The 16,023-nt window shown below is 41.6% G+C and overlaps 1 protein-coding gene and 1 pseudogene across 1 annotated transcript; one reads left to right on the top strand and one right to left on the bottom strand.

Moving 5' to 3' along the window:
• Positions 1 to 92: 92 nt before the first annotated feature.
• LOC125766871 (transmembrane protease serine 9-like) lies at positions 93 to 5,928 on the bottom strand (annotated as a pseudogene).
• Positions 5,929 to 12,233: 6,305 nt separating this feature from the next.
• Positions 12,234 to 16,011, top strand: LOC125772001 (transcription factor Jra). Its single transcript, XM_049443274.1, has 2 exons — positions 12,234 to 14,095; positions 14,188 to 16,011. Exons 1-2 carry the CDS (start codon positions 13,462 to 13,464, stop codon positions 14,508 to 14,510), a joined length of 957 nt encoding a protein of 318 aa, XP_049299231.1. The 5' UTR covers positions 12,234 to 13,461; the 3' UTR covers positions 14,511 to 16,011.
• The last annotated feature ends 12 nt before the right edge of the window (positions 16,012 to 16,023 follow it).

The raw sequence follows: 16,023 nt of genomic DNA, 5'->3' as shown, positions 1-16,023 counted from the left end.
TTTTTTTCTATTAATTTTTTATTTGTATTTTAGGTCGTATTTGTTTCTTCTGTTACTTTGTAGTTGCCGTTGTAGCGTATCCAGACATCATCTTACACACCGGTATGCTTCTTTACCCAATCACGGAAAGCAGTAACGCGAGCGAATGCAGCCGGGAAGCCACGGTCACAGCCTAGCGCATGGCCAAAGCTTACCACACCGACCAGCGTCTTGTCCTTGGCCAGTACCAGCGGACCGCCAGAGTCTCCGTTGCAGGGCGATTCCTTCTCATCGCCGCGAGCACAAAGTGTCGTCTTACGGACCACCAACGGGCTGAAAGTTTTCTGACACTCGGAGTTCGTGATAACCTGCAGCGTCGCGTACTGAAGCTTCTGTGCTACCTGGCCACCGTTCTCCATCAGACCCCAACCGCTAACTACGACACCGTCTCCGGCATAATCACTGTTTCCGGTCGGCAATCGGACAGGTTGCACACGCTCACTGAACTCTACCTTCTGCGGAAGCTTCACCAGCGCCACATCATTCGCCACGAACAGTGGGTTGTATTTTTCGTGCTTGAAGAATTCGGTCGACACCAGCACCTGGCGTCCGTCGTTCGTTTGGTCGTCGAAATCAACTGCACCGAGATGTACCTCCACGGATTTGGCCAACTGTACGCAATGGCTTGCCGTAAGGACCCACTCTTCGTTCAACAGTGTACCTCCACAAAGGGCACGCTGACCATTACCAACGTCCAAGGTAAGTCGCACCTGGTAAGGGAACTGTCCAAGAGCAGCCGTTTCGCCGTTAACCACACGTAGTCCTGGAGCTGCCTGAGCGAAGGCAATCGAAGCCACCAGCAGTAGAATCACCGATACTTTTTGCATTTTAATTGTCCGATTGCTTTCCCAGATCAGTCAACGAGTTGTTGGTCCTCGTCTAAAGAGAGTGTACGATTGAATTATGCACTCCGTATGGATGGGCTTTCTTTTTATAATCAATTTATCGAAAAGCCACCAATCACTATTGAAGCTGATAGGGCGAAAGTTCTTGATCAGCTTGTCCGGTGGAGACGGTTAGGCTAGGAGGCATATAGATTATGCCGAGACAAGCTGAAGTATCTCAGAAATCATTACCAGTAGCAGAGTGAAGTGCTTTGTTTATTGTACATTGACCCAATCGTAAGGGTTGGAATTACCGAGAATTGCTTCTTCTAACGCAAAACATAATGTAGTCAAGTGCTTTGCATTTCCAATTCCTCTTGAAATTTACCGGAAATGGAACACCTTAAATGACCATCCGGATATTGCTAAAAATATTTCACCCTTTTGCACTGTTATTGAGCAGCCAATAAATACCTGTTTTTGTGCATCATCCACACAATGATACTTGAGGCACGAGTAAGGTGCATAAAAATCCCGTTAATCGTGAGTGTCTGGATTCTTTCCGTTTCTGGAGTGCGGATTTAAATGTGAATGGGTTTCCATGTCCTTGGGAATAAGCCGGGTAGTTGTTGTATGAAATGAAATCGAACATATGGGGTTTCTTATCACACTACCACTTATTGATATTCCTTTGATATTCCAATGTCTTCAAATCGGTGTATCTACCATGTGCTTTCAAAAGGCGCATTTTTGCCTTAGCGACATCTGTTGGTATTTTCATACAACTACCTTTTAGCTCACTTACACATGCATATGCCCATTACAGGGCTGGTAGCTTTCATGTAAAACAAAAACCGTTATACACGAATTACAGGGATGTGAGTTGGTAAAGTTGGAGACATTTCTGGATTCTTTTCAACCTTTACTGAAATGTCTTGAGATAGATGTGAAATACTTTTCACTTATATGACACAAAGCTCGACTGAATCCTCAGTCCTGTCGGAATGCTTTATAAGTGTATGTGTTTAAAAAGTTTTCTACTGTTTCGATTTTATTAAACACTTAAGAAAGGTTTAACATTCACCTACAAATATTCCAGTTCAACTTGAAAAAAAAAATCCAGCAATGGTTCTTACTTTATCACCTGAACTCTAAACCATGTTACAGGCTGTAATACATTTGGTTTGTTTCTTCAGAAGAATTCTGTTCGGAAAAAAACCTTACTGTTATAGTAAGTTATATTTGCGACAGCATTAGGAAGTACCTCTCGGCGGTAAGACCTTCTAAGTCATGCCTGATTCTACTGGCATGTTTTGTAATTTAATATTATGTAATGTAATTTCATTTTATTATTTATCCGGATAATCCATTCTTTCTACGAAGGAAAGATCCCGATTGAAATTTGGTACCGAATCTATCAGACGAGAAACCTTCACCAATATCATGGGCAGAGCCTTCAACAAACATAACTTTAAGCTTAAGTTTTTTCTTTCATTTTATGTTTCGTTATAATCATACTAATGATCGATGTATTCAAATATTCAATTAATTAGTGCTTGTATTTTTCCATCATTCATTTATTGTTACATTTTAGTTGTTGTATATCTGGACATCATCTTACACACCGGTATGCTTCTTTACCCAATCACGGAAAGCAGTAACACGCGCGAACCCTGCAGGTAAGCCAGTCTCACAGCCCTTCACGTGGACAAAGCTCACTACACCGACCAGTGTCTTGTCCTTGGCCAGTACTAGCGGACCGCCAGAGTCACCGTTGCAGGGCGATTCCTTCTCATCACCGCGAGCACAAAGTGTTGTCTTACGGACCACCAACGAGTTGAATGTTTTCTGGCACTCAGCATTAGTGACGACCTGCAGCGTTGCGTACTGAAGTTTCTGTGCTACCTGGCCACCGTTCTCCATCAGACCCCAACCGCTAACTACGACACCGTCTCCGGCATAATCACTGTTTCCGGTCGGCAATCGGACAGGTTGCACACGCTCACTGAACTCTACCTTCTGCGGAAGCTTCACCAACGCCACATCGTTTGCAAGGAACAGTGGGTTGTATTTTTCGTGCTTGAAGAACTCGGTCGACACCAGTACCTGGCGTCCGTCGTTCGTTTGATCGTCGAAATCAACTGCACCGAGATGTACCTCCACGGATTTAGCCAACTGTACGCAATGACTTGCCGTAAGGACCCACTCTTCGTTCAATAAGGTACCTCCACAAAGGGCACGCTGACCATTGCCAACGTCCAAGGTAAGTCGCACCTGGTAAGGGAACTGTCCAAGAGCAGCCGTTTCTCCGTTAACCACTCGTAGTCCTGGAGCTGCCTGAGCGAAGGCAATCGAAGTCACCAACAGTAGAATTATTGATATTTTTTGCATTTTAAATAGATTGCTTTCCCAGATCAGTCAACGAGTTGTTGATCCTCGTCTAAAGACGACGTGCGAATGAATTATACACTCTACGCGGACGGGCTTTTTATTATTTGATTTATCAAAATCCAAGTACTAATACACATTGGTAGCTATGCTTGGTATTGAGTCATACTATAACACTTGAGACACAAATAAGGAGCATTACCTAAAATCCCATCAACCGATTGTGTCGGGAATCGTGAAATGATTACAGCGTGGAATTAAATGTGAATAGGTTTTCACGCCCCTGGCAAGAATCTTTATTATCGGTGCATTAAATGATTACTTTTTAATCATATATATTTTCATTTTTTTTTAATAACCTCTACGCATTAGAATGTTTTCTTTGTAGCGATATCAAAACCATGTGCTTTTAAAAGGCGCAATTTACCATGGCGACATCTAGTGGGAAATAATAAAACTAACGTACAGCTGTCGTACGCATGCAAACACATTGCAGGGTTTGTTAATTCACATTCAATATACAAAATAACCGTTATGTACGAATTACAGAGCTTTTAAACTCAAGTGGTAAAGTTGGAATCACTTCTGAAAGCTTTTCCACCTTTACTGAAATGTCGCAGTTAAATGTGAACTTCTTTCCACTTACTGAATCTCATTTAGAATGATTTTTATTCTGTACAGTGTTTCTCCAATGCTCAACTGACACACCAGTTTTAATTTTCTGAAGCTGAATATAATTTTAAAATAAACAGATCCGCTTTTCTTGCGAACCACACAAACGCCGAATCAGTCGAAAAGCATTGAATATTTAAATAGTTATGTAATTAATGCAAGGTGATCAATCAATTCAAAAAAACAAGCCAGTACTTTTCCTTCATTGATTTATTGTTACATTGTAGTTGTCGTATATCACGTTGTGTGCCACGCTTATTTTGGTGATGTTTCCTAGCAGGCCACGGCGTTTTTGTTTACAAATTGACTGTCTATCATTTTTGATAGACATGGCCCCCCAGGAAATGTAAATTTCAAACTGTTATTTCTCCGCGGAGATACTACATTTTTACAAAAAACCTTCGGCAAATATCCAGATTAGACTTTAATGAACCTAATTATATAATTGGTTTTCGGAAACCCTTAGTAAATTAATTTATAAAAATATATTTTTGGGATGCCTTATTTCGAAAATTTTGACGTTTTGTTCATATTGCTATCTCTTGTGAAGCGCCGTTCCATCGTCTGTTGTTCAAGCATATATTTGTCTCACTCGCACTGCAGACGATCAAACGGCGCGACATAAGAGATAGCAATATGAACAAAACGTTAAGATTTTTCGAAAAAAGGCATCCCAAAAATATACTTTTATAAATTGATGGACTGAAGATTTGCGAAAACCAACTATGTAATTAGTTTCATAAAAGTCTTATCTTAATATTTGCCGAAGGTTGTAAGTAGAAAAGTGCAGCCACCGCGGAGAAATAACAGTTTGAAAATGACGACTACTGTCTATCAAAAATGATAGACATGGCCCCCCAGGAAACTTCACTGTCTATCAAAAATGATAGACATGGCACACAACGTGATATCAAGACACCATCTTACACACCGGTATGCTTCTTTATCCAATCACGGAAAGCAGTAACACGGGCGAATGCAGCCGGTAAGCCACTCTCACAGCCCTTCTCATGGATAAAGCTCACTACACCGACCAGCGTCTTGTCCTTGGCCAGTACCAGCGGACCGCCAGAGTCACCGTTGCAGGGCGATTCGCTCTCATCGCCGCGAGCACAAATTGTCGTCTTACGGACCACCAGCGGATTAAATGTTTTGTGGCACTCAGAGTTCGTGATAACCTGCAGCATTGCGTACTGAAGTTTCTGTGCTACCTGGCCACCGCTCTCTATAAGACCCCATCCGCTAACTATGACACCTTCTCCGGCATAATCACAGTTTCCGGTCGGCAATCGGACAGGTTGCACACGCTCGCTGAACTCTACCTTCTGCGGAAGCTTCACCAGCGCCACATCATTCGTCACGAGCAGTGGGTTGTATTTTTCATGCTGGAAGAACTCCGTTGACACCAGCACCTGCCGTCCGTCGTTCGTTTGGTCGTCGAAATCAACTGCACCGAGATGTACCTCCACGGATATGACCATCTGTACGCAATGGCCCGCCGTAAGGACCCACTCTTCGTTCAACAATGAACCTCCACAAAGCGCACGCTGACAATTGCCAATGTCCAAGGTAAGTCGCACCTGGTAAGGGAACTGTCCAAGAGCAGCCGTTTCGCCGTTCACAATACGTAGTCGAGGACTTGCCTGAGCGAAGGCAATCGAAGTCACCAGCAGTAGAAGTATTGATACTTTTTGCATTTTAATTGTCCTATTGCTTTCCCAGATCAGTCAACGAGTAGTTGGTCCTCGTCTAAAGAGGAAGTGCGATTGAATAATACACTCTACGCAAATGGGCTTTTTATTTAAATGCAACTACTAAAATCAAAATGTAACTACTAATACACATTGGTAGCTATGCTTGGTATTGATCCATACGATACGATACTTGAGGCACGAATAAAGAGCATTAAAATCCCGTCAACCGAGTGTGGCTGGAATCTTTAAATGATTAAAGTGTTGAATTCAATGTGAATAGGTTTAAACGGCCCTGGCAATGTGTAAATGTACATGAAAGTTGTTTTACAAGCTCATTGCACAATTGTTGTTTGTTTTCGATTATACGCTGCATTTTACTTCTCTTATCTGAATTCACTAACTTGAGGAAAAATAATAAAAAAAATGTTAGCGTACTTTGAGTCAGGCACTGAGTTTGAATGTAAATTATTGTTTGAGTTTGTTTTAGTCTACACCTGTCCTTACCAACGTAATTTAAACTAAACAAAGCTTAACTGCTAGACTAAACCTAATTTTTAAAACATAACTTAAGGAAATTTCCTAATGTTTGGCTTAGGGATTTGAACTTGTATCAGTAGGAACAGTTGTTCATTACAGAGCAGATTTGGCAGGTCCGCTGTGTATACATACAATAAAGGTCATAGCAGACTACCTTGTGGTACACCTGTTGGTATGGCTAAGAAATCCGCCATTTCCAAGCCCAACTCCACCCTGAATGTCCTTCCACCAAAGTGACTAGAAATGATCTACACTAGGTTCATTGGAAGTTCGAAACCAGCTAGTTTGCGTATTAGTCCACCGTGTCAAACGTTGTCAAAAGCAGTTTCTATGTCAAGAAAGGCTGTTGCGGAGCACTTTAATGCTGTCTTGTTGTTTTCCTTGGCCCCTTAAACTTGAGCAAATGATGAGTAGTTGAATAGGCGAGTCGGAAGCCAAACTATGCTGAAGAGATGAGGTTCTTCTCAGAGGCCCAGTCCTAAAGGCGATCAAGAATTATCATCTCAAACAGCTTATCCAATGCACATTGTAACATGTTTGGGCGGTAGCTCAAAGGACAGGATCTATCACGAGCTTAAGGTTAAGTAGCACTGTTTTAAATATCTATCATAAAAGTTTAACATCAAAATGAGTGCCTTCAACATCCATCCAATCTAGGAGCATTCATTTTCCTTATTCGCTTCAGCGCACATTGGACGTTTGTCGATGGTCACATGATCTCGTCGGGGTGTCGGACAAGCTGGCAGCGAAGTCGCCCATTTTCAATTGACAATTTTAACAGGTAAAGAAGGTACAGATTTGCGTCTCTGCTTAAGAAACTTATGATGAGTGTTTCAATGAGATCAGTGTTTTGTAATATTCTTCTCTGTCGATTATGCTTACCAGTTCTAAGGTGTAGTAGTCTATGTTCAGAAATACACCTCCTCTGCATACTTCATGGCCCTTTCCTGATCACTAATCAGATTACATGGCCAGTTTCTTGGATGTGGTCGGCCAATAATCGCCCAAATTGCACTCAGTCCAGATTGTGTAAGTCCTTACGCCGAAGAATTGAACCTCGGCGTTGCTGAAAAGGCTACCTCAATAATCACTGCTAATTGATCAGAGTTAAGATCGTACAACTTCATTAGCTTCTCGATCGCGACTTTGATTAAGAAAAGATCAAGTGTACTATAAGAACCTGATGATGATATGTAAGTCAAGTTGCCCGGAAACTCGACCGTGTAATGACCTATCTGGACATGGTCAAAAAAAGTCTACCGTTACCCCGTCACTACATGCTTAGCAATTGTCCCGTTTGTTATAGTCTTAAGATGCTAAGGCTATAGACTTAGGAGATTGGTAAATTTATAGATTGTTTTTAATTTTTCTCCTTTTTTTTTTATTTAAAGCATTATTTGAGTGAAAAGAAACTTATTTCAACAAATTCGCATTAAAAATACATCAATTTATAAATTTTGTTAAATTACTCACAAAAAGCTAAGGCTATCGGAGATTATAGGGCCTTAGGAGATTGGCAAATTTATAGATTTTTTTTTGAGAAATGTCCACAAAATGAGATTTTTTTCGAATTCTTCTGTTTTAAAAATAGTATTTACAGTCACAATAATTGTATGTAACATGTACGTACTTTAGAAAATGAACAGGCCTCGCTTTTTTAAAACTTTACAATATTTAACGACACTCAATCGACCTAATTTTTAAATTTGTATTTGTTTACCTTGTTATTGCCAGCAAAATCGAGCTATTCTGGCCACCATTACAGAAAACTTTTGAACTTTTTTAGATCTCACGGAACGCGTGTTCCAGACCATCTACTCCCCGATGATGGTGATTTGATCGCGACAAGAAAGGCATGTGCTGTTCAACTCTCGCAAAAAAGATATGCACCAACGTTGCCTGGAGGACGGCCTTGGCAAGAAGCTAAACAATCGTCGCATTAAATTATTATGATTATTATCCGACTATTATTTTATTTTTCTACGCAAAGGAATATCTTCTTCATAGCGAAATCTGAACCATGTGCTTTTGAACGGCGCAATTTTACCATGGCGACATCTACTGGAAAATGACTAAAGTACCGTAGAGCTCTCGTTCGCATCCAAACACATTGCAGGGTTGGTAGGTCACATTTTTTAATAAACAAAATAACACCTTACAATTTAATTGCAATTCATTCATGCAATCCAGTTAAAGTTTTGTTTCTTCAGAAGTCTCCTGAGTCTCTTTACTTTCGCAGTTTCCCGTTTCGTTCGTACATTATATAAAACTTAGTCTATTTTGAACATCATTCCGTAACTGTATCTTTCAGTAAGCATCTTGGATATTATTTCCACATCCATTTCTTTTTGAAACCAAGCCTATTTTAACTTATTTGTTTCCCCTTTCGATACACCATCAAAATAACTGACGTCAAATATACCATTCTCACACAAACGCGCTCTGTTCCGCTGTTCGTATAACTAATCGCATCGATGACGTCGAAACCCATCTCATCCGGTTCCGTAGCGCAGCATTAGCGTAACCACCGCAGGTTCCCGCCAGCATGTTGCGCATTATCTTGCTTGACCATTCACAAGCTCAACCTGGCATGCATACAATCCCACCTGGTCCAATTCGGTGGGAATTCCCCAAGCCGGTGCGCACGCACGCTTTAATCTGTACGGCGACTCATTCATGATTCTAGGAACCGCAGCCGCTCGTTTTGCCAATTCAAAAATACACACAACGAAAACAGGTGGGAGGCGCAAAGTGTAAGGGGTGGAAAATGCTCTCACTTCAAGGAAATGCCTTTCGTTTCCCGCCAAAAAAAACAGATCTTGCGCAAGCGAGTGGAACATGTGTTTGGATGGTAAAACATTTTGTTTCGATTTTAATTTTGCGGTAGTATTGCAAAATATTTAACTTTCAAGCGTGAAAGTTATTAAAACATAAAGTGGAAAGAAGATATTTTTAATGTATAAAAAGAAAAAAATAGTTAAAGAATTTGAAATACTAAAACAACAACAAACAATTAATATAAACTAAACAAAATCGGTCAACAGTGTGTACCAGATTGTACCAATGCAATGGGAGATATTTTCGGGTGATTATTTTTACACAAAAACGTATAAACAGTAAGAAAACAATGTTTATTTTTGTATAATTTATATGCGTTCACATCGCGAGTGGGCCAAGCCTTCAAGTGTATGTGTTCTACTAGTTCAGTTTAGTGTATGTTTTAAAACCATAAGACTTGGTTGTTTTTATTCGTTTTTCTCTTCAAAACTACAAATTACGATAAGTCTTCTAACCTGTTGTTTATTTACTTAAGGACAAAAAGTTAACATAAAATACGTTAGATTTAAAATGGTCGTTCAATTATAACAAAAAAAAAATCTTAATAGGAAGGTTTTTGTCGATTAAAAAAAACACGTTCATCTTCGTACGCAATCCTGTGTCCAACCATTGGGCGAAGGACCTAAAAAGAAGCAATCGAGAGATGTACAACACAATACCCGATAGACGACAGAACCGGACGATTCCACGGACACACGGTCCAAGGGCAAGACGGCGTGTAAATAATTGTGCGATGACTCATCACGCGCACTGGCGCTGGCCCGTATTTGCCTCTTTTGACTTGCTTCGTCTTGAAAATGTTCGACAGACACGGACGGGATTGGTAAGCACAGGGCTAAAAGCACAACAAGTTGTATGCTGTTTTGTCTCTCGCTCGCTCTCTCTCTTTCCGTTGTTTTGCTTTCCTCTTGTCGCTCTCTTCGCTTTGAATGTTTCGTCGTTTTCAACAAACTCGAAGAAGATAAATAAAATCCCAGCCTTTACCCAGCATCCATAGCAGAAAAAAAAACATAGAGCACGGGCAGGATAGAAATAGCAACAAACCATGCTGTGTCAAAGGCAATATGCAATATAGGGTAGAATGATCTCAGAAAACAGATCGTTCACGTTCTGGGAGAAACGATCTCGATCTCGAGGTTCGTGTTGCAACATGTTTCTGCTTATCTTTACCCTACTCTGGGGGCGATTGCTTGTCCTCTGTCGTCCAACACACACACACACACACACTCGTGCATTGCCGGGTGCAGTTAGAATGCACATTCCCTTGCACTTTGCGCTGTGCAGGGTCCGGTACGTGTCCCGGCAACCTGTTTTTGTCGCTTCTGATCAATTCTTAGGAGGAGAAATAAAATGTAGACTCGAAATGGAAGAAGCAAAGCTGCGGCATTGTTTGTCCTTGGCGTACAGTCGCAGCCAGGGGACGCTTTCGATTTGTTCTGCGCATTCTCTTCTTGATGTGCGTTTTGGAATTCAGCCGTTATCCGGTCATCCGAAACCTCGGCCATGTGGCGCTAGGGTTGTAAATGATAAGCTTTCGTGTTTTTTTTTTTTACTTTGCGACCGTACACAGTGAGCTACAGCAGAATGGTAAAAGAAAAAGCTAACGCAAACAAAAGTTGTATTCGTTATATTTGTATTTGAATAGTGATTTTACGGAGGTTTATTTATTTTTGTGTTTGGAGTATTTTCCAAATCCAAAAAATTGTATTTAAAATCTGTTTCAATTGATTCAATTATGTGTAATTAAATTTTAATTTTTTTAATGTAAATTATGCTAATTTCAGCAAAAAAATGCTTTTAGTAAATTTTGCACTGCAAGGTGTAAATTAATTGACGCTAAAATGTGACACAAAGGTCAAGAAACTTTATACCCCTTCCGTTTGCTTTTTCTGCTTCTTCGCTTGGTTTCTGCCAAAAAAGGGTTACCGTTGCGTACACACAGAAACGTGTTGCCTGTCGCTCGTATAATTAGTATTATTGTTATTTTTATCAACAATTTATGCACGTCACCGCTCCCAATGATTCGCCACCCCACCCGCACACGTCTTCAATAGTGAATGAGCTTCCAGAAAAGTGGATTTTTACGATCGGTTACCTTCAAGGAACCGGATTTTACGTACCGAAGATTGGCTGAAAGCATATATGTGCGTATATACGTGCCAAATAAAAGCTTTACAGGCGACAAACGGGGTATTTATGGTAAACATTAGCAACCACTTCGTACAATACACCCACCACCAATTTCGTACCACACAGTGCGTTGTGGGTTTTATCGACAGATGATACTTAAGCTCTGTTTAGTTTATTATAATGTGAGATAACCTAATTATTTCATTCGGTTGAGTGGTTGAATGAATTAAATTGATCGATTAGTTCACGTTAAAATTCATTTCTACATTTTTGGAAATTTTAAACTTTCTTACCCATTTATGGAGTGGCAAACAAGCAAGGATGTGGATTGTGTAACTGTTATTCAAATAATTTATGACACCTTCTACAGGAGAAAAATTAAAATGCACCATTTGCATCATTAAATTGTGAACCAAGGCAGCTTAAATTTTGTATTTGTGTAATAGGTTATTTAATAGAATATAATAGAATATCTTGAACAATCTATTCCTTCCCAAAAAAGAAGGAACTGAAAAGCATAATTTTAATTTATTGTTAGAAGAGTTTGTTCAAAATTCATTTCAATAAGCTTTCAATAAAATAAGGAAAACAAAAACAAATCTACTAACCATACCGATGCGAAGCTTCCATTGTTCCAAAATCCGTACACCACTGTAGAAGGGAGTGGGGGCACGATTTAACAGCTTTCAACTCTTGCATACGCATTGCTTCGCATCCGAAAACGCAGCAGGCCGATTTTTGCCCGTTCGCGCGATTTCAAACTGTCTCTCAAACATTCCGCGGGCGAAACAACCCCACAAGAAACTCCCCAACACAAAAAAAAAACGCCATCCCCTTTTTTCGGCCAGAATGTGATCGGAATGGGTGGTGGATGGGGTGGATGAAAACAGGCAAAAATCGAACACCGCGCGCGTACAATACACGCGCAAAAGCACAGACCCAACACGATCAAACCCGAGCACGGGTAGCCAATCGGTGCGGTGCCCGATGACGTCTCGGTAGCTATTTTTAGCACCATGAATCATATGTTTCCAAGCAGGCATGCGGCCGCACAACTACCCGCAAACGGCGCGTTTCAAGTCGGCTTCAGTTTTGCCTTCCCCATTCATTCGTTTATCTACTTTCGAGCCGGACGCGCGCGTGTATGCTGCTGCGGTCTGCCTAAACAGCACGGGCGATCGTTTTCCATCACAACTCGGGACCGTACGAAACGTTTTTTTTTAATCTGTATACTGTATTTTGTTGTGTTGTGATAAGTGCAAATCAATCGTGTGTGAGCTTTCTTTTAGCTTTCAAACCACAAGTGTCGCGAAACCAGGTTGGGAAATTTAGCGCGACAAGGTGTGAAAAGTCAAGCAAAGCAAAAGCGAACACCACACCCGGTCCCCGATCGCACATAAAACACGTAGAATAAATTAGGCGTAGGCCGTCTTGCATTGCGAAATCCCATTTGTCGGACCCGCAAGCCGTGTGTGCACGTGCTTGTTTGTGTGTATGTGCGTCTCCACACAGAAACGTGAAAAAGTCCCTCGCACTTTGGTGTACTTTGTTGTGTTCCGCTGCTGATGGGACAGTTTCATTATTATTGCGCGGTCTTTCGTAGTGTGCCGTGCGTGAGCGTGTGTGTTTGAAGCGTGAACGGTGTGACGGTGTGCGTGCGCGACAAAGCAGATAAAACATTTCATTTCTATGCTACGTCAAAGCATATTAACGATACAGCATACATTTATCAGCCGGAGCTAGGCGGAACGTGAAAAAAGAAACAGATCCAAGTGACCTTAGCGGAAAAAAGCAAAGCGGAACAAACGCAAATAAAGGTTCCGCACAGTGTAGTATCTTTACATTCGTGTGTGTGTGTGTGTGTACTCTCGCGTTAGTGCTTCAAATTGCCTGTCATTTCCTCTTCCCGTGTTTGTTGTGATATATTTCCATCGTCACGGATTTGCCCTGGGCGTGATAGATAAAATATCAATTCTGCTGCTACAAAGGCTGCTTACTTTCCAGTACGGGAACGAACACTCGTTAACCTTCAAACGCGATTGCTTAATGAACCCGCAAACATAAAGATTGCAACTTCAGCAGCCTATGCAAGTGTGTGTGTGCGTGCGAGTGTGTAAAAACGAACAAGTGTCAGTGCATGCTGCTTTTGTAGGGATAGGGAAAATACGCGAAGGTTGTTGTTTATATCCTACGCAATTTGACATTTAGTTCGTTCGTCCTAAACAATACAGCAAACAATTTAGCTGTTTATCCGTGGCGTAAAGTTAGTGTGTCGTGCCGTTTTTTGTGCCCACGGTGCAATTTCTACAATAAACCAATATCCGACCCATTTGAGCAAGATGCGAAATAACGTGCTGAACAGTAAGCACACCAACAACAACACGATGGAATCGTTCTACGAAGACAATAATGCCCAGTTCGTACCGTCCACCACGAACGGTGTAACGACGGGCAACGGTAACGGGTTGAAGCGGCCTGCTACGCTCGAGCTAAACCTAGCGCCGGGGAAGGCACGGAAAACACGCTACAATGCATCGGTCACGATGCCATCGGTGTTACCATCGCCGGACATGCAGATGCTGAAGCTGGTATCGCCGGAGCTGGAGAAAATCATTAGCACCAATGCGACCTTACCCACGCCGACACCCGGTGCCATCATCTTTCCACCATCGGCAACATCCGAGCAGCAGCAGTTTGCCAAGGGCTTCGAGGATGCGCTGCTGTCAATCCACAAGAAGGACACGACCAGCAAGCTGAACACGAACAACAACAATAACAGCAGTACGAGCAATAATAACAATAGCAACAGTGCGAATATTGGTGGCGCACCGGTCGAGCGGCTTTGTCCTACCACGGCCACTACAACGACCGTTGTAACGGCAGGAGTAACGGCAAACAATCTCGCAAGCACGGTTCTATCATCCGGCCACAACAATGGTATGAGCGGTGGAGAAATGACGTACACAAACTTGGGTAAGTAAGAGGCAAGCTTTTGTAACACTCCTAACATTAGTAGCATTATTAATGATTGCTGTTTTTTCTTACCCATTCCTCACCCGGTACAGATTATCCTGGAGTTGTGAAGGAGGAACCGCAGGCTACCTCCAGCAACCAATCGCCCCCAGTTAGTCCGATCGATATGGAATCGCAGGAGCGCATCAAGCTGGAAAGGAAACGGTTGCGAAACCGGGTCGCTGCCTCCAAATGTCGCCGGCGGAAGCTGGAACGTATCTCCAAGCTGGAGGACCGTGTGAAGGAACTGAAAGCCCAAAATTCCGACCTGGGTGGTGTGGTGTGCAGTCTCAAGCAGCACATATTCCAGCTGAAGCAGCAGGTGATCGAGCATCACAATTCTGGCTGTACGATCACGCTGGTCGGCAAGTTTTGAGCGATCGATGAAGAACGTGCTTTCCCTTTACGCTTTTAGCTGGCATCGAAAGCGTTAAAGAACTGTTCCTGGCAAAGGGTGGCAAACAAAATAACACAAATTATCCACGTGCGCGGGACGTCGCGAAGTAATAACCACCAGTCGGGATCGGTTCCAATTTCGTTCATGTAAAACAAGCAGTTACAAGCAGCAAGCCATTAGCGTAACAAAGCGAAACAAAACTGCACACGAACAAAGCTTATTGCCATTGTGAAACACAGAAATGCCTTATCGTATTAGAATTGATAACCGTACGTGCAGGGGTTGTTGCTTTTCGGCGACTATAGGGCCACGAAGAAGCGGTAGAATGGAAGAAATAAGAGACAGGAGAGAAAGAGAGAAACCGAAGACCATAAACCTGTCGTACTATAAGTTTGCAAAAGAAAAAGAAAAAAACGGTGGAAAAATCTAGTGTTAACCAATTACTATGTTATTCAACAAATAAGTTTTGTGCAAAAAAAAAACAAAGGAACAAACACGTTCGGTTTAGGGATTAGCACTAAGTTCGTTAAGGTCCCCATTGTCCCCTTCGGTAGGTGTTTTTTTTAGCAGTAGCAGTAACAGAGTCAGAGTTTTTGTTTCTGTTTTAAATGTTAGGGTTTCGTTTAAAACAACAAGTGCTTCTAGTCGTTCGATTGAGCTTTTCGTACACGGTGTAACACGTTCGATTCGAATTTTGGCAGTGCGAAGGTTGCAAGTGCATCTGCAATGCTAGTGTCATATGTTAGTTTTTATATGTTTCGTTTGTTTTGTTTTTTTTTTCTTTTAAATAGAGGTTTTATTAAGATGATCGCTTATTCGCTTCCCAGGTGATAATATGTGTACGTGTGTCATTACAGCAAAGGATGATTCCCTGTCTCGCTTCCCAGTTTAATGTGTGTTTTTTTTTAAATAATGTTCTACAAAACAAAATAACAACTTACAGCCAGTTTCCATTTTAAACCACCTTTAACCGACACGTGTCAGGTCTCTTGTAAGGGTAGTAGGCTTTTTTGTACATGTCACGTTAATTTCTTCCTTAATTTATCTGCTTGAGTGAGTGAGGTTAGTAAAGCAGCTAGTTTTAGTCGATATGCCATACATGCAAGGAACGTTTCCCAATTGAAGCAATTTTAGTGTAAAGCATCATGTTAGACACGGAACAAAATTATCCACCGGAAGATAGATTCGCCGGCGGCACGCATGCTTTTCGTTCGATTCTCAAAACATAAAAGTTTCTTATCTGTATATTTTAATAAGGTGCGTGCAATGTATTTGTATATAACTGTATTGTCGGTAAACGACGACAGCAGCAAGAAGGAAGTCACAATGTGTGCCAGCGTGAGAAGCCAGGAGCGTAGAATGCTAATTAATACGAGATGATACAAAACAAAAGGAAAATGATGCAATTTCGTGCAAACTTTTTTTTTCGCGGTAAGCTTGTGCAAAAAAGCTGCATCAGCAACAGCACCATGTGCTAGCAGCACGAGGGGAA

The sequence above is a fragment of the Anopheles funestus genome, chromosome 3RL, assembly GCF_943734845.2.
Source record: "Anopheles funestus chromosome 3RL, idAnoFuneDA-416_04, whole genome shotgun sequence".
In the NCBI taxonomy this organism is placed as follows: Eukaryota; Metazoa; Arthropoda; class Insecta; order Diptera; family Culicidae; genus Anopheles; species Anopheles funestus.
Note: the sequence above shows the minus strand (reverse complement) of the source record. Positions and strands in the feature narration are given on the sequence as shown.

What these genes read in the sequence shown, in the direction of transcription:
- LOC125772001 (XM_049443274.1), top strand. Translation starts at nt 13,462, where the DNA reads ATGCGAAATAACGTGCTGAACAGTAAGCACACCAACAACAACACGATG. An exon ending in AATGACGTACACAAACTTGG is followed by an intron (nt 14,096 to 14,187) that starts GTAAGTAAGAGG and finishes CACCCGGTACAG; the next exon opens with ATTATCCTGGAGTTGTGAAG.